Consider the following 23,650-nt stretch of genomic DNA (forward strand, 5'->3'; position numbering starts at 1 on the left):
TAGGCGGGAATTGAACAATGAGAACACATGGACACGGGAAGGGGAACATCACACACCGGGGTCTGATGTGGGGTGGGGGAAGTGGGGAGGGATAGCATTAGGAGATATACCTAATGCTAAATGATGAGTTAATGGGTGCAGCACACCAACATGGCACATGTATACATATGTAACAAACCTGCATATTGTGCACATGTACCCTAAAACTTAAAGTATAATAAAAAAAAGTCAGCATTGAACAGAAAAGTTGCTGATAGCCTGCTATACCATGTTTTAATGTAATTAAAAAATTTTTTTCTACACATCAGGGCTATTAAAGCCACTCTGATTTTCAAAGTTGGAAAGAAGGATTAAAACCTTCGGCTTCTGAGGAATTCTCTACAGATTAGGAGATTCAGTAGGTTCTCTTTTTTCTTTAAATTTACTTTCATGAATAAAAAAAAATAACCTTTCATGGGTCTCTTTTTTGGCCTCCAGAGAACCTTATTTCTTCTGTAACTACTTGGTTAAGTTCATCAGAGGACTCTGTCCCTTTTTTTTTTCTTTTTTTTTGCCAGTGCATTTGGGAACATAGAGGTCATCCATTCCTAAGAATTCTGTGAAATGGGTGTAATTATCCTGATGTTTATAGATGAGGAAACACAGAGAAGGTCCATCCTTTGCCCAAGATCACAAAACGGACTCGACCCAAGTTTGCCGGACAGCCAAAATAGGCTCTTTGCACCGCCCCATGCAGCCACAACCAAGAAAAGGCAAACAGCACAAAACCACACATCCAATCACATGCAGACCTCAGAGAGCCTTGAGAGAAAGGACAGGGTCAGTGGAGATTCTGCAAAAAATGCAGAATTTGGAGGAAAAGGATGGAGAAAATGAAACCCACTGCATCTTAGCAAAAAAGATCTTTAACCTCAGTCCTGGATTTTTGGCTTCAGTACAAGGCCAGATCAACCCAGGAGCCTGTGTGTGAACACATTTTTCATATAGAGAGTGTGGTGCATTGGCCTGTACCGGACTGGGGAGGGGACGGCAGCAGGGGCACCTACCTCCTTCAAACTCTGTTTGGCAGTTCCCCGAGGTCTCGTTCAGGCTCTCTTCCTCATTGATAATGATGTTCTCAATGTCCTTCATCGTTAGGTGGTCTCGGAAGGCATGATAGAGAATGTGCTTCAACTCTTCCAGAGTTATCCTTTGCATGTCAAACTGTGGAGATAAAGAGTAGTGAGATGGTCAGAAGCATGCGGAGATGGGAAGTCTGCTTGGGCCATGACAGGCAAGACCCACAGCTGCTCTGCAGAAACTTGTCTCAGCGTTTCAGGATATCAGGTGAACAGTTTTCCATCCTGTTCAGCTCCAAGTATACTCGTGAACTTGCAGGGACTTATTGGGATGATAGAGAGTGGAACATATTCCCTTCACTTTAGATTCTTGGAGGAAAAAAAATGCCACCCGCCAGTCTGGTTTCCTATTCACCCAGCCATCTGCTGTCAACCCTGTGTACCTCGTGTACTTTAGAATGGTGAAACCCTTTATATAATGCATATGTCTCTAAAAATTTTATAATTTACCAACTCTCTGGCAATTCCCATATTGGTTTAAGTATGTATCTTTTTTTTTTTTTTTTTTTTTTTTTTTTTTGAGATGGAACCTTGCTCTTTCGCCCAGGCTGGAGTGCAGCGGTGAGATATCGGCTCAATGCAACCTCCGCCTCCCAGGTTCAAGCGATTCTCCTGCCTCAGCATCTGTTGTAGCTGGAATTACAGGCGCCTGCCACCACGCCCAGCTAATTTTTTTGTATTCTTAGTAGAGACGGGGTTTCACCATGTTGGCCATGCTGGTTTCAAACTCCTGACCTCAAGTGATCCGCCCGCCTCGGGCTCCCGAAGTGCTAGGATTACAGGCCTGAGCCACTGCGCCCGGCCTAATTATGTATCGTTTAAAAAAAAATTTAGAGACAGGGTCTTGCCCTGTCACCCAGGCTGGAGTCCAGTGGTGTGATCATAGCTCCCTGCAGTCTTGAACTCCTGGGCTGAAGCCATCCTCCTGCCTCAGCCTCCCAAGTAGCTGGGATTACAGGCATGAGCCACTGCGCCCGTCTAACATTTATAATTTTTTGTAGGGACAAGGTCTTGCTATGTTTCCCAGGCTGGTCTCAAACTCCTGGCCTCAAGTACTCCTCCTGCCTTGGCCTCCTGAAAGTGCTGGGATTACAGGTGTAAGCCACTGTGCCTGGCCATGAATCTTGTTCTAACAAGATAAAAACACAAGTCCAAAGTCATGTTCATGAAGAAAAGCTGCTGAAGGAGAGGTGCAGAATTCCTGATTACATCCTGCCCCTTCCCGAGAGAGGATTGTACTTTTCCACTCCATTTATATTAGGTTTGATAGTGTCACTTTCTTTTTTTTTTTTTTTTCCCGAGATGGAGTCTCGCTCCCATCTCGCAGGCTGGAGTGCAGTGGTGCGATCTCAGCTCACTGCAAACTCTACCTCCCGGGTTCAAGCAGTTCTCCTTCTTCAGCCTCCTGAGTAGCTGGGATTACAGGCGTGCACCACCACGCCCAGCTAATTTTTGTATTTTTAGTAGAGATGGGGTTTTGCCATGTTGGTCAAGCTGGTCTCGAACTGCTGACCTCAGGTGATCCACCTGCCTCGGCCTCCCACAGTGCTGGGATTACAGGCGTGAGCCACTGCGCCTGGCCGGTAGTGTCACTTTCTTGGCCAATGCGAGTGGAAGGCACATCTACCACATCTAATTCACAGCTTTATGAATCATTGTGTGGTTCTAACATTTGTTCTTTCCCTCTGCTATGAGAATTACATGCCCCAGATAGAGGCTGTTCCTTCGGGCTGGGTCTCAGAATGAGGATAAAGTGGGGAACACCTACAGCTGAATCACAATGGACAGCTCACGTCAGGAATACCCTGTGTTGTTATGAACCATTGAGATTTGGGGCTTGTTTGCTACCACAGCGTAACTTAGACTATTTTTGGTCTATGTCAAAAATAGAGAAATTGGTACATAAAACTAAGAGACTACCATAACCAAAATTCTAAAATACAATGTACTGGTTCCAGAGCCAGGCAGTGAAAAATGAGAAAACCGTGACTGGAGGCTGGAAAGACACAGATCCCTGTTAAATGACAGCAAAACATTTGGTAAAATTGTTGCTTGTGTTACCTTGGAGGACAGGCAGATATTGAATCCGAGTCCTGTGGCTTTAGGTAAAAAGTCTGTGAAACAGAATGCCATGATTCACAATTGAAATTAGTTGCATCCAACAGAGCACTACAAGAAAGAGATGAGCTCAGGAAAGAACTGGTTGATTTGCAAGCCAAAAATAAAAGCAACTCAGAAATTCCTGGTGTTGCAGCATTGAAAGAAGCAATTGTTTCTTTTCTTTTCTCGTAATGATCTGTTATCTTCCTATCCCCGCATTTCTCAAAGCCCCCTTTTCTATTTCTAGTTCTATTTTTTTAGAGACAAGGTCTTGCTCTGTGTTCCAGGCTGATTCGCTGTGGTGTGATCATAGCTCACTGCAACTTCAAACTTCTGGGCTCAAGTGATCCTCCTGCCTCATCCTCCTGAGTAGTTAGGATGACAGACATGCACCACCATGTCCAGCTATTTTATTTATTATTATTATTATTATTATTATTATTATTATTATTATTATTTGAGATGGAGTCTTGCTCTGTCACCTAGGCTGGAGTACAGTCGCGCAATCTTGGCTCACTGCAACCTCCACCTCCCGAGTTCAAGTGATCTTCCTGTCTCAGCCTCCCAAGAAGCTGGGATTAGAGGCACACACCACCACACCCAGCTAATTTTTGTATTTTTAGTAGAGACAGGGTCTCGGTATGTTGCCTGCCTCAGACTCCCAAGAAGCTGGGATTATAGGCGTGTGCCACCACACCTGGCTAATTTTTGTATTTTTAGTGGAGACAGGGTTTCACCATGTTGGCCAGGCTGGTCTCGAACTCCTGGCCTCAAGCAATACTCTGGCTTCAGCCTCCCAAAGTGCTGAGATTACAGGCACTGCACCAGGAGCAATTGTTTCTCACTTCCAACTAGTAAGAGATAAAATAAAGAAATGCTTTAAGGAATAATACAGCCCTATTAAAACAAATCAATGCCTCTTTAAAAAAATCTCTGAATGTGTTAAGTGACTCTCTAGGAAGCCTGTTATTAAGTTTAGAGAGAGGTATGTCTCAAAAATAATTGTGGATGTTTATTAGCATAAACTGATTGGAGCCAGATAAAAATATAACTAAATCCTTGAGAGCTATACCGGCCAAGAGCCAACAATCTTGGATTAAAAGACACTATAACTGTTCCAAACTTTAAGAGATCTTTAGGGCCCGGCGTGGTGGCTCACGCCTGTAATCCCAGCACTTTGGGAGGCTGAGGCGGGTGGATCACAAGCTCAGGAGATTGAGACCATCCTGGCTAACACGGTGAAACCCCGTCTCTACTAAAAAATACAAAAAAATTAGCCGGGCGTGGTGGCGGGCGCCTGTAGTCCCGGCTACTCAGGAGGCTGAGGCAGGAGAATGGCGTGAACACGGGAGGTGGAGCTTGCAGTGAGCCGAGATTGCGTCACTGCACTCCAGCCTGGGTGACAGAGCAAGACTCCGTCTCAAAAAAAAAAAAAAAAAAAGATCTTTGGACTTCCCAACCTATGGCCCAAGCAATTATGAGGATGAGCTACACGGGTCCCAGGAAGGGTGTATTACCCAATGCCCTCATAGAATAAGTACAAGAATAGTGGAAAAGGACAGCTTTCCTGGGAATCTTGGAGAACAATGTCATCCAGGGTCACTTCTAGGAAGGAGAAGCAGCTAACTGAGGGAAAATTCCTCACCCCAAGGTTTTTGTCCAACAGGATTTGAGAATTGCTCTGAGCCTCTGACTGCTATGGGTATCCCATGTTTTGCTTTCCAGATGGGAATGTTTTTGGTGGTTGGCCTGACCTTGGTCCACCACCATATGTCAAGTGTGTGTTTGTGTCAGGCGAGGGTGAGGGGTAATTTGTCTTTTTTTATGTTTCCAGAACAAGAAGAGCCACATCCAGATTTGATGAGCATCATGAGATTCTAGAGCTTGAGTCTGGTGTTATAACTGGATGGGACTGTTGGGAAGTCTCCCCTGGGGAGGGGAGGAGTATATTTTGCAGCTGAAGAGAGGGAAATGAATATTGATGAGCAAGAGTGTGGACTGTAACAGGGTCTATTATTTCCAGCTATAATTGAGCCTTGAAAAATATGGGTTTGAACTGTGTGGGTCCACTTATATGTGGATTTCCTTCTCCCTCTGCCACTCCTGAGACAGCAAGACCAACCCCTCCTCTTCCTCCTCCTCCTCCACCTACTCAAGGTGAAGACCATGAGGGTGAAGACCTTTATGATGATCTATTTCCAGTTAATGAACTTACTTCTTCCTCTTTATGATTTTCATAATAGCATTTTCTTCTCCCTAGTTTACTTTATTGTAAGAATGCAGTGTACAATACATATAACATACAACATATGAGTTAATCAACTTTTTTTTTTTTTTTTTTTGAGACGGAGTCTTGCTCTGTCCCCCACGCTGGAGTGCAGTGACGCAATCTTGGCTCACTGCAATCTCCGCCTCCCAGGTTCACGCCATTGTCCTGCCTCAGCCTCCCGAGTGGCTGGGACTACAGATGCCTGCCACCACGCCCAGCTGATTTTTTGTATTTTTAGTAGAGATGGAGTTTCACTGTGTTAGCCAGGATGGTCTCTATCTCCTGACCTCGTGAGCTGCCCGCCTCGGCCTCCCAAAGTGCTGGGATTACAGGCGTGAGTCACCACAACCGGCCTTGAGTTAATCAACTTTTTATATTATTGGTAAGGCTTCCAGTCAACAGTAGGCTATTAGCAGTTAAGTTTTTGTGGATTCAAAAATTATACTTGGATTTTTGACTGCACGTGGGTCAGTGCCCCTCATCTTTGCTTTGCCTAAGGGTCTACTGTATTTGTTTCCCCTTGTAGAAGAGGATGATATCTCCATGCCTGTTGATGTCAAGCTTTGGCCAATCAACTGAGAGAGAAAGTGATAGAAGAAAAGAATGAAAGTCCAAGGAGAAGCTTCAAAGCCATTGTGTTTTCTGCCATTTCTCTTGCTCTTCTTTCACATAACATTTACACCAAAGAGGGGCTGCTGCTTCATTCTAGGTTCTGGAATGACCTAGGAATTCAACCTGAGCAGATTCTCAGCCAACCCACAAAGGATGCAGGATCTGAGTGAGAAATAAATGCTTGCTGCTAACTGCTAAGACTCTGTGGTTTCTGCAGCGTAACTAGTCAAGGATGAACACAAAAATCAGTGTCTTCAGTTACTCTGCACCATGAGGAAGGAAAGTTTTAGACTCTTTTTTCCCTCCCTCTCTCCCTCCCTCCCTCCCTTTCATCCTTCCTTTCTTCCTTCCTTCCATTCCCTTCCTCCTTCTTTCCCTCCTTCCATTCCCTTCCTCCTTCTTTCCCTCCCTCTCTCTCCCCCTCCCCCTTTCCTGCCTTCCTGCCCTCCCTTCTTTTCTTCCTCTCTCCCTCCCTCCCCTCCCTCCCTCCCTCCTTCCTTCCTTCCTTCCTTCCTTCCCTAATTCCTCTCTCTTTTACTTTCTTGTTTCTCGCTTTGTCACCCAGGCTGGAGTGCGGTAGCGCGATCATAGCTTACTGCAGCCTCAAACTCATGGGCTCAAGCAATCTTCTAGCTGGAAATACAGGTGTGTGATACCAGACCTGGCTAATTTTTTTTTTAATTTTCTTTTTTCTTTATAGAGAGAGTCTTGCTATGGTGCCCAAGCTGGTCTCAAACTCCTAGCCTCAAGCCATCCTCCTGCCTTGCTTGCTTGTTAAACAGTTCATACCTTGCTTTAACTGTGCACCTCTGTTCTAACAAATTAAATTGGGATATTGAATCTTGCTGTAAAATCTAAATGATTCAAGTTCAAAGCCACTTATACACTTCAGAGCAACTGAAAGGGAGGTGTAAAATGAACTTGTTTTCTGCATTAGAGTTTAACAATCCTAGACAGGAATTTTGACATACACTCAGAGAAAACTCATGGGACCCTGTCTCTTTATATTGGGTAAGGGAGCAAGGTATTGTTCATTTGGCTTTGGGGAGAAGCCTGGCAGACTGCATGAAGAGGATGATTTACAGATGAGAACACCAAGACCCCCTGCCATGATCAGAGATGAAGAGGGGCAAGATCAAGGTCAACAAGATTCAGAAAATGAGTAACCATTTCCTAACACTTGAAGAGTGTGGTGCCTGGAAAACCTCTAACCTGTTGAGAGGTTGCTGTCATTCAGAAATCAGGCCAGAAGATTGGTCAAAAGCAATGAGAAGAGAAGGAAAGATACAGACTCTAAAATCTATAGTTTTGGACCAGGCGTGGTGGCTCATGCCTGTAATCCCAGCACTTTGGGAGGCTGAGGTGGGCAGATCACGAGGTCAGGAGTTTGAGACTAGCCTGACCAACGTGGTGAAACCCCGTCTCTACTAAAAATACAAAAATTACCCAGGCGTGGTGATGTGCGCCTGTAATCCCAGCTACTCAGGAGGCTGAGGCAGGAGAATCACTTGAACCTGGGAGGCGGAGGTTGCAGTGAGCCAAGATTGCACCACTGCACTCTAGCCTGGGTGACAGAGCAAGACTCTGTCTCAAAAAAAAAAAAAAAGAAAAAAAAATCTATAGTTGTGGAGATCTGGGTCATGTTTTAGTATTAGGGTATATATTTAGTATTAGGACATCTAAACAAAATAAGTTGAGTAGCATTCCATATATCTCCTATATTGTCAATATCTGCCTTTCAAAAGTTTGGAAAAATCACTGTAAAACAATGTGGACCCCATGCCAACAAGCCTTTCTTCCGTGATTGTCGGTCCATTTTACTTTTCAGTTTTTCTTTAGTCAATTTTGGAATGTTGTAGTTTTTTGGAAAACCAGACAGAAAATTTTCATTATTATTAGTATGCAACTATGGACCCCAGTCCTTCAGTTTTAAATTCCTCCCAATCATTATTACATCTCATTTCTCCTTTTATTGGTTTCTCTCTTCTAGTTGGTTTTCATCACATTTTTCTGTTTTTAATGGATCATAGTTAGAGAAGAGAATATGGCCCATATATCTGCTATTTTTGGAAACCTAAGGAATTTTCCACCATAGTAGAATCTCTGTAAGGTCAGTTATACAAATATATTTACGTTTTTATTTATTTATTTATTTAGAGACAGAGTCTCACTGGGTCGCCCAGGCTGGAGTGCAGTGGCGCAATCTTGGCTCACTACAACCTCCACCTCCTGGGTTCAAGTGATTCTTCTGCCTCAGCCTTCCAAGTAGCTGGGATTACAGGCACCCACAACCACGCCCAGCTAATTTTTGTATTTTTAGTAGAGACGGGGTTTCACCATGTTGGCCAGGAGGGTCTCGATCTCCTAACCTTGTGATCCGCCTGCCTCGGCCTCCCAAAGTGCTGGGATTACAGGTGTGAGCCACCGCGCCCGGCCATATTTATATTTATTAATTACATTACATTAACATTATAGTTATAATCTTTTTCTATGAACTTACTTTGTTTTTTTTTGGACTACCGGCGTCAAGGACCATGAGTAGCATATTGAAGTCTGTGAAGAAAACTTGTTCTCCATAAATTATTCTTATAGTTCAAATATTTGTTAAATGAGGCTATTCTTTAATGCAAAAAGATTTATATACTAATCCAACAAATGGTTATTGGGAATGACTCTGCCAGATACTGTGATGGGAATACAAAAGTGAATAAGACATAAATCCTGTTGTTGAAACCAAGCAAATGAGTCATTTGAATTCAATGTGGTACATGCTGTGGTACATGCTGTGTGCATTTGAATTCAATGTGGTACATGCTGTGGGAGGGAAGCCAGGATGTCTTGGCACCACCTGGTGGGGGCTGAAGGGTGGGTCAGAGGGGGCTTTCTGGAGAACATGCCTACTATCAAAGACCTAAAGGAAAAAGAGGCTGACTTTGCCAGGTGAGTGACAGGAGGATGGGAAAAGGATAAGGAGGGAAGACGAGAAGGTCAGGTAGGGTAAGGGGCAGCTGTACCAAGGCACAGAGTTGCAAAAGCTTGACATGTTCATTGACTGACAATATGCTGAGTTCTTCTGAGCCTTCGAGTAGCCAGGAGGTGGGAAGCAATGAGGTGAGGGATACGGGTGGGGCACTAGTCAGTAAAGGCCTTGTATGATATGGTGAAAAGCTTAATTGTATTTTGTTTTTATTTTTTAATTCTTATTCATTTTGTAGAGATGGGGTCTCACTTGTTGCCCAGGCTGGACTTGAATTCCTGTGCTCAAGTGATCCTACTGCCTCCACTTCCCAAAATGCTGAGATTACAGGCACTTGCCACCATGACCAGCTTATTTTATTTATTTATTTGAGCTGGAGTCTCACTCTGTCACCCAGGCTGGAGTGCAGTGGCATGGTCTCAGCTCACTGCAACCTCCACCTCCTGGGTTCAAGCGATTCGCCTGCCTCAGCCTCCCGAGTAGCTGGTATTACAGGTGTGCACCACCATGTTTGGCTAATTTTTGTATTTTCAGTAGAGATGGGGTTTCACCATATTGGCCAGGCTGGTCTTGAACTTCTGACCTCGTGATCTGCCCGCCTCAGCCTCCCAAAGTGCTGGGATTACAGGCGTGAGCCACAGCACCCAGCTGACCAGCTTATTTTTAAAAAATATTTTTGTAAAGACAGGGTCTTGCTATGTTGCCCAGGCTGGTCTCAAACTCCCAGGCTCAAGCAATCCTACCACTTCAGCCTCCTGAGTAGTTGGGACTACAGACATGCACCACCACTTGTTTTTATTTATTTATTTTTATTGTGGTAAAATATAATAACTAAAAATTTACTATTTTATTCTTTTTTTTTTCTGAGACAGGGTTTCACTCTTGGTCCCCAGGCTGGAGTGCAGTGGCACGATCTTGGCTCACTGCAACCTCCACCTTCCGGTTTCAAGCAATTCTGCTGCCTCAGCCTCCTGAGTAGCTGAGATTATAGGCATCTGCCACCACACCCGGCTAATTCTTGTATTTTTAGTAGAGACACGGTTTCACCATGTTGGCCAGGCTGGTCTCGAACTCCCGACCTCAAGTGATCTGCCCGCTTTGGCCACCCAAAGTGTTGGGATTGCAGGCATGAGCCACCGTGCCTGGCCTATTTTATTCAAGTGTACAGTTCTGTGGCATTAAGTACTTTCACAGTGTCATACAACCACCACAATTACTTCTCTCCAGAAGTCCTTCATCTTCCCAGACTGAAACTTTCTACACTATTATTATCATTCAACACTATCTCCCCATTCCTCCCTCACTGCAAACCCAACAACCACCATTCTGTTTTTTTTTTTTCCTTTGTGTCTTTGACTTTTTTAGGTACCTTATGTAAGTGGAATCATATGATATTTGTCTTTTTGTGACTGGTTTATTTCACTTAGATAATGCCCTCAAGGTTCATCCATGTTGTGTCATGTGTCAGAATTCCCTTCCCTTTTAAGGCTGGACCATTTTCTGTAAACCCAAAATAGAATTCTAAGCTCCACAACCATCTGAATGGACCCCACTTCTCAGCCAAGGGCATTCCAAATTTAACTTGAAAAATGACTTCAGGCTACGATGGGAAGGAAGAATTGAACATGACTCATTATATCCTCCTCCATTTTGGAATTCAGGCCCAAATATTACAGTTAATTAATGTTTCAATTAACTAACAGAGTAAGACTGATGGAACAAGGAACACTTACAATCTATTCTCTCTGCAGCCTGCGACCTGGAGGCTTCATCTGCATAATAAAACCTCGGTCTTTACAATCCTTATCATAAGCCAGACATTCCTTTTGATTGATTCCCAGTCTTTAGATAATACCTCAACCAACTGCCAATCAGAACCCACCAATGACCGATCCACCTATGACCTGGAAGCTCCCCACCCACCAACCTCCAATTGTCCCGCCTTTTTGGACTGAACCAATATACATCTTACGTGTATTAATTGATATCCTACATCTTCCTAGAATGTATAAAACTCAGGTGTAGCCTGACCACCTTGGGCACATATTCTCAGGACCTCCTGAGGGCTGTGTCATAGGCCATTGGTCATTTGTATTTGGCTCAGAATAAATATCTTCACATATTGTTCAAAGACTGAGTCTTTTCATTGGCCATTCCATTGTATGGACATACCACATTCACCATAGACACAAAGTAGAAGCAGCCCAAGTGTCTGCTATGGATGTAGGTGTACAAATATCTGTTCCAGTCACTGCTTTTAACTCTTTGGGGTGTATACCTAGAAGCAGAATTGCTGAATCATATGGTAATTCTATGTTTAATTTTTTCAGGAACAGAGCTTGGTTTTTTATCTGTTGGGTATCTTTGAGTTGTATTTTTATCCACTAAAACATTTTCATCAGAGAAATTACTTGATCAGGTTTGAGCTTGAGAAAAATTACCCTTTGCTGATACAAGGGTCCCAACAACCAGAGAGGAGGCTTTTGAAGTTACAGATTCTGAGACTGAAGTAGGCTATGGAGATAGAGAGAATTTAAGAGCCATGTAAATGAGAGGTTGATAAGACTTGATGGATCACTGTGTGTGGCGTGTGAAGGAGAATGGGCCATCCAGGAAGACACCTGGGTTTTACGTTCAGCTGAATGGATAGGCTTAGAAAGAAAGGCTACACGTTAATTTTTGGATGCATTCTTTGAATATTCCTGAGGGACGGCTGGGTAGAACAGCCTAGGATGCAGTAGAATGTATACATACAGGTTAATGATGCAGATTTAGCATTCATTTGCATACAGATGATGATAAAGTCATCAGAAAGGATGACACCACCCGAGAAGAGTGTGTGGGGTATGAAAGCCCCGAGGGATGCATTCAGAGGACATCAAGATGAACAGGTAGGTGGCCCTTATTACTGAATGCAGAGTGTGACTTTTATCATCGTATTAGTCCGTCAAGACTGGGTAATTTATGAAGAAGAAGAGGTTTAATGGACTTACCGTTCCACGTGGCTGGGGAGGGCTCACAATCATGGTGGAAGGTGAAAGGCACGTCTTACATGGCAGCGGGCAAAAAAGAATGAGAACCAAGCAAAAGAGGGAAACCCCTTATAAAACCATTAGATCTCATGAGACCTACTCACTACCACCAGAACGGTATGGGGGAAACTGCCTCCATGATTCAATTATCTCCCACTAGGTCCCTCCTACAACACGTGGGAATTATGGGAACCACAATTCAAGATGAGATTTGTGTGGGGACACAGCCAAACCATACCAATCATTATACATGGTCTTTAAAAAAATATTTCAGTGCTTTGTTAATGTCTTTTGGAAAAAAAATCTATTTTTATATCAGTACAGCTATGCTTATTTCCTTTGGTGTGAATTCTGCTGAATGTTTCTCTCTCTCTTTTTTTTTTTGAGTCAGGGTCTCGCTGCGTCACCCAGGCTGGAGTGCAGTGGTGTGAACATGACTTACTGCAGCCTTGACCTCCTGGGCTCAAGAAATTCTCCCACCTCAGCCTCCTGAGTAGCTGGGACTACAGCTAATTTTTGTATTTTTTGTAGAGACACAGTCTGGCCATGTTGGCCCAGGCTGGTCTTGAACTCCTGAGCTCGACTGATCTGCCTGCCTCAGCCTCCCAAAGTTCTGTGACCACAGGTGTGAGCTACCACACCTGGCCTTTCTTTTGGTTTTTAAACTTTTTAATGTTATATTTTAGAGGTATGTCTCTTACAAGGAGGCTAGAATTGGATTCTAAAGACGTCTAATTTGAGATTCTTTGCTTTCCAATGGTAGAGTCTAATTCCATTTTTATATATTGTTATAAACACATTTGGCTGTCTTTTGTTATTTTATTTCCTGCTTCTGGTTCTTTTGAGACAGCGTTTCGCTCTTGTTGCCCAGGCTGGAGTGCAATGGCACAATCTCGGCTCACCGCAACCTCCGCCTCCCGGGTTCAAGTGATTCTCCAGCCTCAGCCTCCCGAGTAGCTGGGATTACAGGCGTGTGCCATCATGCCCGGCTAATTTTGTATTTTTAGTAGAGACGAGATTTCTCCATGTTGGTCAGGCTGGTCTTGAACTCCCGACCTCAGGTGATCTGCCCGCCTCGGCCTCCCAAAGTGCTGGGATTGCAGGCCTGAGTCACCGTGCCCGGCCCGCTTCTGGTTTTTATGGTTTGTTTTCTCTTTTACATAAGAAACCTATGGACATTTTAGTTTTGGTTATGCTGCTGGATGTTTTTCCATTTGTGTAATGCATGACTTAAGCCACCATTTCTTAAATTATCAAATTCAAGAAACTAAATTGCATCCTGTCATTTTTTCTTGTATGTAATAAGAAGATTCATAGACCTTTTATTTTCCTACCTCTTGCCTCATGCTTTTCAGTCTTTGTAAGTTTAATTTGAGATTTATGATGACACATTTTCTACCATTTGCATCTTTTTCTAGAATGGTATTTGGAGTCTGCATTTAATTTTGTAACAAAATTTATAACAGCTTCTACTACTTCATTATATTTAATTGTTTCCAATGCTTACTTCCATTTTTTAATAACTGTCCCTACCCTAAGTGCCTGATTGTCATCCAAATATCTGCTAGAGAACATTTAAAACTATTTGACGATGAAACATTTGTGAATATTACATTTTCTGCATTCTTAGAATTCTGATAATACCTTTCTCTCCTTCTCTCGTGACAATTTATTTTGACATAAAATTCTAGAATCATACAAATCTCCCCCTCAAAGTTGTTGAAGCTTCTCCAGTTTCTTCTCTCTCTCTCCTTCTCTTTTTTTTTTTAGAGACAGGGTCTCACTCTGTGGCCCAGGCTGGAGTGCAGTAGTAAGATCAAAGCTCACTGTAGCCTTGACCTCCTGGGCTAAAGTGATCCTTCTGTGTAGCTGGGATTACAGGTGCATGTCAACAGGCCTGGATAAATTTTTATATTTTTTGTAGAGACGGGATGTGTGAGTCTGTTCTCACGCTGCAAATAAAGACATACCTGACTCTGGGTAATAATTTATAAAGAAACAGAGGCTTGGGCTGGGAGTGGTGGCTCACGCCTGTAATCCCAGCACTTTGGGTGGCCGAGGCAGGCGGATCACAAGGTCAGGAGTTCGAGACCAGCCTGGCCAATATGGTGAAACCCCACCTCTACTAAAAATATAAAAATTAGCCGGGTGTGGTGGCGGGCGCCTGTAGTCCCACCTACTTGGGAGACTGAGGCAGAAGAATTGCCTGAACCCGGGAGGTGGAGGTTGCAGTGAGCCGAGATTGAACCACTGCACTCCAGCCTGGATGACAGAGTGAGACTCCGTCTCAAAAAAATAAAATAAAATAAATTAAAAAAAAGAAAAGAAAAAGAAAAGAAAAGGAAAAAGAGGCTTAATGGACTCACAGTTCCACATGGCTGGGGAGGCCTCACAATCGTGGCAGAAGACGAAGGAAGAACAAAGGGACTTCTTATATGGTGGCAGGTAAGAGAGAGAACGTGTGCAAAGGGACTCATCTTTATAAATCCATCAGATTGTGTGAGACTTACTCACTAGCATGAGAACAGTACGGGAAAGACCCGCCTTCATGATCCAATTACCTCCCATCAGCTCCCTCCCACGACATGTGGGAATTGTGGGAGCTACAATTCAAGATGAGATTTGGGTGGGGACATGGCCACACCATATCATGGGTGTTTCACTATGTTACCCAGGCTGATCTCAAACTCCTGGACTCAAGCAATCCTCCTGCCCAGGTGCCAGGCCCCTCTGTTGTTTAGTGTGGGGAAAGAGCCAAGAGGTTGGATAATGTATGCAGAATACATGTTTTCTGAATGACTAAACCTGAATCTTTTATTTGCTCCACAGCCCAGTCTTTCCTGCCTGTTTCCCCTTCCTCAATCATTGTCCCCCCAAAATCCAGGAGAAGGCCAGGAGGAGCACTCTCTACAGGCGGACTTCCCATGTTCAGCTTCTCTACTGTGTCGCACGGAAAGAGCAGACTAACTGAACTTGTTTTCCTGCTGTGAAAGGAACCTCAGGGGTGCCTGAGTCCCCAATGAAGTCTGAATTCCCGATAAGATGAAATGCCAGGCTGCCAAAAGGCCAGAGCTCGCTGCTGGCTGCCGGCTGCCTTGTGAGGCCTTTGCTCCATTTTTCGTCCCTGACTCATACTGGGACCTGCACAGCTGGGGACCAACATCTTTCCTGCCCAGATTTGTGAGCGAGTCCAGTCTCATGTCAACTTTCACTGAAGGTCTGGAATGAATTTGATGACACAGTTCTTTCTCCTCTGGAGAAAAAGACAGGTGGAATAAACTCCAAAATATTTCACACCTCTATTCCTTTCTCTGCCCATCTGCAAAAGGCATTTTCCTGCCGAGAGAGCTGCCTGGACGATCAATGGGTCAGAACTTCTTAACCAGGGAGCAGAATTGGTTGCAGTTCACCCCAATAGTAACTCCTGCTGTCTGGGGTCTCCTGATGGGGTCTTGAACAGCTGGAGTCCTGCCTACACAGTTGAGTGATCTCACCCATTTATCTTGGTACACAGTATAAAAATACAGTCATGTTTTAAGTCTGCCTTGAGCGCCAACGTGACCAGGCCAAGTGAGGTCAGTAGATTTGCATAACTTCCTTCCAGGGCCTTCTCCTTCCTCCTTAGTCCCCACAGCGCAAACAATGCAGCCTCTTCTATCAAATAAGCAGACCCCCTTCCTAAAGGGTGGGTCCAACCATCAACCTCCCGGGGGGCGGGTCCAGATGTGAAGGGCAGGAGACACCAATGTAACCAGAGAGACGTCTAGAGTCTGATTGGTATGGTTTGGCTGTGTCCCCACCCAAATCTCATCTTGAATTGTAGTTCCCATAATTCCCGTGTGTTGTAGGAGGGACCCAGTGGGAGATAACTGAATCATGGGGGCAGTTTCCCCCATACTGTTCTCGTGGTAGTGAATAAGTCTCATGAGATCTGATAAGTTTTATAAGGGGTTCCCCCTTTTGCTTGTCTCTCATTCTTTTTTGCCTGAATGCACAGAGTGTGGCTTTTATCATCGTATTAGTCCATTTTCATGTTCTTCTAATGAAGACATACCTGAGACTGGGTAATTTATAAAGAAGAGGTTTAATGGACTCACAGTTCCACATGGCTGGGGAGGCCTCTGAGATTTTTCCCTATATGAGGAATTAAACAGCGGGACCGAAATGAAAGGTATCCTGAGACAGACTCCTCCCTGCCAAGAACAAAGAGACAGATGTACCTTGGACAAGACCACTTGGGAAGATGAGTAGTTTGGGCAAAGAAATGGAAGACTGGTAAAGGTATTGAGAAAATGCAACATTCAAAGCAGAAAGCAGGGCTGGGCATGGTGGCTCATGTCTGTAATCCCATCACTTTGGGAGGCCGAGGCAGGCTGATCACTCGAGGTCAGGAGTTCAAGACCAGCCTGGCCAACACGGTGAAACCCTGTTTCTACTAAAAATACAAAAATTAGCCGGGTATGGTGGCAGGCGCCTGTGATCCCAGCTACTTGGGAGGCTGAGGCAGGAGAATTGCTTGAACCTGGGTGGTGGAGGTTGCAGTGAGCCAAGACTGTACCACTGCACTCCAGCCTGGGGGACAGAGTGAGACTGTCTCAAAAAAAAAAAAAAAAGGCAGAAAACAAACAACAAAAAACCCAAAACAGTAGGTGCCAGACTATGGATAAATCCATTTGGACTCCTGCACATCTTGCCTCATTGGTATGGAGAGACAGGAGGACAGAGAGAAAAGTGACTCCCTGCCCTCTTTGGCCCCACAAGGAATCAGCTCAAGGGAGCAAGGGGATGGGGCCAGGCCACGTGACTAAGCCTCTGCAGTCGACCCCCAGAATGCACTAGTGGCTTAGCAAAAGATGAAAATGCCCAGTAACACCCAAACGAAGATTGAGCACCTATTGACACCCACAGTCTAGAAGAAATTTTCCACTAACAGCAAGATCCACGGAGCAGACATGTGACTCAGACATCGTGGCTGACTTTGAAAACTTTGCTCTCTGAAGAAGAGCACAAGATCATTCTGAGTGAAGCCAGGAAGGTGCTTTGACTTGCCTTGAATACCTTGGGCTGGGGTGTCCCCAGTCTCTACTCCTGAAGCAGCTCCGACCCCAACCCTAGCCTCTTGTACCAGCAGTCCTCCCTCCACTCCTCTTCAAAGGCAATCAACCACAGACCATGTTGGAGGGGACCTTGACGTGGCCTTGCTGCTTGCCTGCCCAGCATTGGATGAAGTGAGGTGTGAATCTGTTGTTCCCACCTCTGATCTCATTTTCTACAGGTCTCGCCCAATGTGGGGTCTCATCATTGCAACTTCTGCCTCCCAGGCTCCAGCAATCCCCAGTCTCAGCCTCCTGAGTAGCTGGGACTACAGGTGCATGCCACCATGTCCACATAATTTTTGTATTTTTTATAGAGATGGGTGGTCTTGCTATGTTGCCCAGGCTGGTCTCCAACTAGGTTGCTATGGTGCCTGGAGATGTCTATTTCTTATAAAGCACAACCCTGAACACAAGTCAACATCAGCAAGGGCTCAGATGAAGAAATTGATATCTTGTAGCCCGGAGGAAATGCCGGCTAGATGCATGTAAGGGATAGGGTGCAGCCGGAGTCCAGGTCACGTCGATCATCTGTGGCTTTTGCCTTGTCAAAGAGCCTTGGCTCTGTGGAAGATGGTGTTCCTCTACATCATGGGTGAGAGGAGGCTGCATTTCAACTTGGCGTGTCACTTAAATGAAGACCTGTGAATACAGACAACTTGTCTGGGAGCTAAGCCCGTTGGTGGGTCCTCCGGCGGCAAATCTGAGAAGGGATGGCCACGGGACTGGGCTGTCTGGATGCCAAGTGTCTGGTTCCCACCTAGGCTGTCTGATGGCAGGTCAGAGAGGCTAGATGCAGGGAGAGCTTCCTCTGAGCCAGGAGCACAGCAGACGTGGCCTCATTTAAGTCTCATGGAGGAAGCAAAGGCTACATGATGCCTATTTTACAGATAAACACAGTGGAGTTCAAAGAGGTTAAATAACACAGGCAAAGATAAGAAACAAAAGAGTGAGGCCGGGTATGGTGGCTCACACCTGTAATCTCAGCACTTGGGGAGGCTGAGGTGGGCAGATCACTGGAGGTCGGGAGTTCGAGACAAGCCTGGCCAACACAGTGAAAACCCATCTCTACTAAAAATACAAAAAATTAGCTGGGCATGGTGGTGGGCGCCTGTAGTCCCAGCTACTCAGGAGGCTGAGGCAGGAGAATTGCTTGAACCTGGGAGGCAGAGGTTGCAGTGAGCCGAGATTGCACCACTGCACTCCAGCCTGGGTGACAGAGTGAGACTCCAACTGAAAAAATAAATAAAAAATAATAAATAAATAAATAAATAAATAAATAAATAAGGACTCCAGGGAAAGTCACACTGAGAAGGTGATATTTGAGGAGGAACATAGAGGAGGCAAGGGTGGATCCACGTGGATATTTGGGGGACAGACATTCCAGGTACAGGGACCAGCAAGAGCAAAGACCATGAGGCTAGAACCTGCTCTGTGTGCTGGGGCTGGAAAGGAGACGAGGGCACGTGTTTCCACAATGAATATGTATCACTGGAAGAACCAGATAAACATTTCTCCTTTTAAAATGGAGATAATCACCATGCTGAAGTGCATTTCCTCGGGTAAAATTATAGGTATGGTTTTGGAGGACAGGTCAAAGGAGAAGCCCATTAGTAGGTCTCTGCTCCCGATTTCCACCACTACGCTGATGGGAGCCTTGGCCCCAAATAATAATTCACTGGTGTCTCAGCCCTTCCCACTGGCTTGATCTGACCCGCTGGAGTGCAGAATGTGTGAGAACTCCAGAGAACAGAGTTCACTCTGCCCTGAAACAAATGGGTTTTGTGATAAGCCAATTGGTGGCCCCAAAGATATCCACATCCTAATCCCGAGAACCTATAAATGGGTTACCTTACATGGTAAAAGGACCTTTACAGGTGCAAAGATTCACCTGGATTATGCGGATAGACCCTGTGAAAGGAAAATACCTTGGGACTCCAAAATTACTGAGCTAAAGGGAAAATTCAAGCTTGGAACTGGTCAGGGCAAATCTGCCTCCCGTTCTATTTTGGAAAGACTTATCAGAAAAAAGAATGCAACCATCTGTCTCTCATCTTCCAGTGACCTGGAAGCCCCCTCCCTGTTTTGAGTTGTCCCTGCCTTTCTGAACAGAACCAATGAACTTCTTACACACACACACACACACACACACACACACGTATGTGTGTGTGTGTGTGTGTGTGTGTGTAATTTGGGGTTTTGTGTGTTTTTTTGAGATGGAATCTTGCTCTGTCGCCCAGGCTGGTGTGCAGTGGCGTGATCTTGACTCACGGCAACCTCTGCCTTCCAGGTTCAAGTGATTCTCCTGCCTCAGCCTCCCAAGCAGCTGGGATTACAGGCACACACCACCACACCCAGCTAATTTTTGTATTTTTAGTAGAGATGGGGTTTCCCCGTGTTGGCAAGGCTGGTCTCGAACTCCTGACCTCAGGTGATCCTGCCATCTCAGCCTCCCAAAGTGCTGGGATTACAGGTGTGAGCCACCGTACCCGGTCACATAATTGATTGATAGCTCACCTCCCTAAAGTGTATAAAACCAAGCTGTGCCCCAACCACCTTGGGCACATGTCAGGACTCCCTGAGGCTGTGTCACAGGTGCGTGTCCTTAATCTTGGCAAAATAAACTTTCTAAATTAACTGAGACCTGTCTCAAATTGGGGTTCACAACCCTAAATGTAATCATGTAAGACCAGGGGAGAGAGAGATTTCACTAAAGAGGAAAAGGCCCTGTGGGGAAAGAAGATGGGGCAAGCGGCCACCCACCTTGTCACCAAAAGCCACCAAAGGGCAAGGAAATGGATTCTTCCCTTGGAGCTGCCAGGAAGACACCTTGGTGTCAGCCCAAGGGAACTAATTACAGACTTCTGACCTCCAGAAATGTAGAATACATTCGTGTTGCTTTAAGCCACAAAGTGTATGATAATTTGTTATAAGAGCAACAGGGAATGAATAGAGATTTATTTTGGTTGTTGTCTGTAAAGTAAAGGGCTTTTATGTCAAGAGCTCACTCTGTCTGGAAGTAACTCATCATCAGAAATCTGGACACAGGGTAGGCTGTGGTTTGCTAGCGGCGGCCGCACAGCTATTGGACTGCCCTGAGGCTAAGCTGTGAATAGCCTCTAGAGTAAAGTGGGATGTAGGTGGAGTTCTCAACAGGGAGCCCACTCTATTCAATACCTGGGAGCTATTTGCAGTCTGCACTGTCTGGGGATAATGAAATGGGAAACAAACAGGGCAAAGGAAAAACATTCATATCCTCACAGCACTCCTGAGAATAAACAACAGAGAAAATTCCCCATTGCACATCGAAGAGGATGTGCCAGTGTTCTCAAGTGGTTCATTTTATGTGAAACAGACAAGCATGTATTACAGATCTGAGTGAAGATGAAGACTTACTGAAGAAGTCATTGTCTGTCTGTCTCTCTCTCCGTCTTTTTCTATGTGTGTATGTGTGCATGAGTAAGTTCCTTTTTTTTTTTTTTTTTTCTTTTTTGGAGATAGAGTTTTGCTCTTGTTGCCCAGGCTGGGGTGCAATGGCACGATCTTGGCTCACTGCAAACTCTGCCTCCCAGGTTCAAGTGATTCTCCTGCTTCATCCTCCCGAATAGCTGGGATTACAGGCATGTGCCACCACAGCCGGCTAATTTTGCATTTTTAGTAGAGATGGGTTTTCTCCATGTTGGTCAGGCTAGTCTCCAACTCCTGACCTCAAGTGATCCAACCGCCTCGGCCTCCCAAAATGCTGGGATTACAGGCATGAGCCACCGTGTCCGGTCATAAGTTCTTTCTTTCTTTTTTTGAGACAGAGTCTGGCTCTGTTGCCCAGGCTGGAGTGTGGTGGTGCAATCTCGGCTCACTGCAACCTCCGCCTCCCGGGTTCAAGCGATTCTCCTGCCTCAGCCTCCTGAATGGCTGGAAGTACAGGTGCCCATCACCATGCCTGGCTAATTTTTGTATTTTTAGTAGAGATGGGGTTTCACTATGCTGTCCAGGCTGGTCTTGAACTCCCGACCTCAAGTGATCCACCTGCCTCGGCCTCCCAAAGTGTTGGGATTACAAGTGTGAGCCACCATGCCCAGCCAATGAATAAGTTCTTAGTAGGAATAAACTGAGAAAAAGTCCGTGAACTTGGTTCTTGCTCAGATACCATCACATAGGGGCTGTGTGACTCATTGAAAGTTACTAAACTTCTCTGTTCCTTAGCTTCCCTGTGAAAAATAGAGATGTTATTTATAACATGTGGTTTTTATGTGGATAGAACTCTTTTTATTCCCAAATCACACATCTTCATTTTGCTGTGGCCCACACATAAAAAGTTAAGGAGAAACAAAGTCATTCAGTTTGTTATCGCAGAGGTAAGAACTCATTGACGCCCTGATTCCCCATCCAAAGCTCCTTTGTGTCACTTTTATTGGCAGCTGCAGCTGTTCCAGAAAATAAAATGAATCAGCTAAGTCCTCTGCCTCCTCATGCACGTAAATGCAGACCCTGAGTTCAGGAGCTAATGGACTCATAATCTAGGATGGATTCTGCCACTAACTAGTTGGGTACCCTGAAGCAGGTCATTTAATGACCTGGAATGTTTCCTCATTCATTTAATAGATAATCCTAATGATAAAAAGAATAGAGCCAGGCGCGGTGGCTCAGACCTGTAATCTCAGCACTTTGGAAGGCCGAGGCAGGTAGATCATGAGGTCAGGAGTTCAAGATCAGCCTGGCCAAGATGGTGAAACCCCGTCTCTACTAAAAATACAAAAAATTAGCCAGGTGCAGTGGCGCACGCCTGTAATCACAGCTACTCAGGAGGCTGAGGTAGGAGAATCCCTTGAACCTAGGAGGCAGATATTGCAGTGAGCCAAGATTGTGCCACTGCACTCCAGCCTGGGTGACAGAGCAAGACCCTGTCTCAAAATAATTAATTAATTAAAAGAATAATATGAATAGCAATAATATGACAAGAATAACCATAATAATGAAAATCCTTTCCTTATCCACCTTATAGAGGTTTCTGAGAGGATCAAATAAAGTAAGAGGCTGGGTGTTGTGGTTTGCATCTGTAAGCCCAGCACTTTGGGAGGAGGAGGTGGGCGGATCACTTGAGCTCAGGAGTTCAAGACCAGCCTGGACAACATGGCAAAACCCCGTTTCCACAAAAAAATACAAAAATGAGCCGGGTGCAGCGTGGCAGCACGCACCTGTAGTTGCAGCTACTTCGGAAGCTGAGTCAGAAGAATTGCATGAGCCCGGGAAGTGGAGCTTGCAGTGAGCTGAGATCGCTCCATTGCACTCCAGTGTGGGTGAAGGGAGTGAAACCCCGCCTCAAAAAAAAAACAAACAAAAAACAAAAAAACTAAATAAATAAGTAAATAAGAAATGTAAATTTTCTTCCATAAAAAAATGCAAAGTAATACAAATATAAGACATACTGTTGATAGGCCCGTTAATGATGTGATGCCAATTTCATCTCTGTATTTAGGCTCAGAATGTCCACCTCTGCTCCAGGTGGGAGGTTGATGTTGCCCAATTCATAATTCTCCCTGAGAACGGTGAAATTTAAGTTCCTCGTGGCTAAAACACCCCTGCTTTTTTTTGTTCTCATTTAAAGAATGTCATGTAGGCTTTTAGGCTTCCCTCGACAGCTTCCATCTAGCATTCAGCAAAGCAAGAGGATGAGATGTCACTGCTATGACTTGTCTCGTTCTGGACAGTTCCTTTTACCACACCAATGACTCTAGGCAAGTAATTCTTATTGAATATCTTCAGATAGAGAAAAAAGCCATTTCTGATAGGGTTTTGAAGGGGAGGGAAAAGAGTCAAACAGCAACAAATTGCAAGCTAAATAAGGAGATGCATTTTTGCTTGTGCTCAGCAAATGAATGAAGTGTGGATTTACCTTGATTCTGTACGCAGGGACTGTGACTTTTGTAGATGTGGTGGGCACTTATTCAGAAACAAGGTCCCAGAAGCCAAGGTGACCGCTGAAAACCCTTCAATGACTCTTAGTTCTTTCATCATTGAGTCCAAGTTCTGAAACACAGCTCCTAAGTGTTTCCTTTTTTGTTTTTTGAGACAGTCTTGCTCTGTCGCCCAGGCTGGAGTACAGTAGCACAATCTCGGCTCACTGCAACCTCTGCCTCCCAGGCTTAAGCGATCCTCCCACCTCAGCCTCCCAAGTAGCTGAGACTACAGGCCTGCACTATCACGCCAGGCTAATTTTTTTTTTTTTTTTTTTTTTTGGTAAAGAAGGGGTTTTGCCATCTTGGCGGGGCTGGTCTCGAACTCCTGAGCTCAGGTAATCCACCCGCATTGGCCTCCCAAAGTACTGGGATTACAGGCATGAGCCGCCATGCTCGCCCACTTCCAAGTGTTTCTATAATATCATCCGGCCTTGTCATTGTGTCCTGCCCGCGATGTCTTGATCCTCCGTATGCCAACCGTTCTACTTAGTG

General features: G+C 44.9%; 1 protein-coding gene across 6 annotated transcripts in view; it reads right to left on the minus strand.

The window, feature by feature from the left end:
* Positions 1–23,650, minus strand: part of CALN1 (calneuron 1) — a 668,056-nt gene that overhangs the window by 28,115 nt on the left and 616,291 nt on the right. For all 6 annotated transcript variants that reach the window (XM_054495063.2, XM_054495061.2, XM_054495064.2 and 3 more), the window contains one exon: positions 1,047–1,203. In XM_054495063.2, coding sequence (XP_054351038.1) covers positions 1,047–1,203 — 157 coding nt within the window. The remainder of the gene's footprint in view (positions 1–1,046; positions 1,204–23,650) is intronic.

Source organism: Pongo pygmaeus, chromosome 6 (genome assembly GCF_028885625.2).
Source record: "Pongo pygmaeus isolate AG05252 chromosome 6, NHGRI_mPonPyg2-v2.0_pri, whole genome shotgun sequence".
Classification (NCBI taxonomy): domain Eukaryota; kingdom Metazoa; phylum Chordata; class Mammalia; order Primates; family Hominidae; genus Pongo; species Pongo pygmaeus.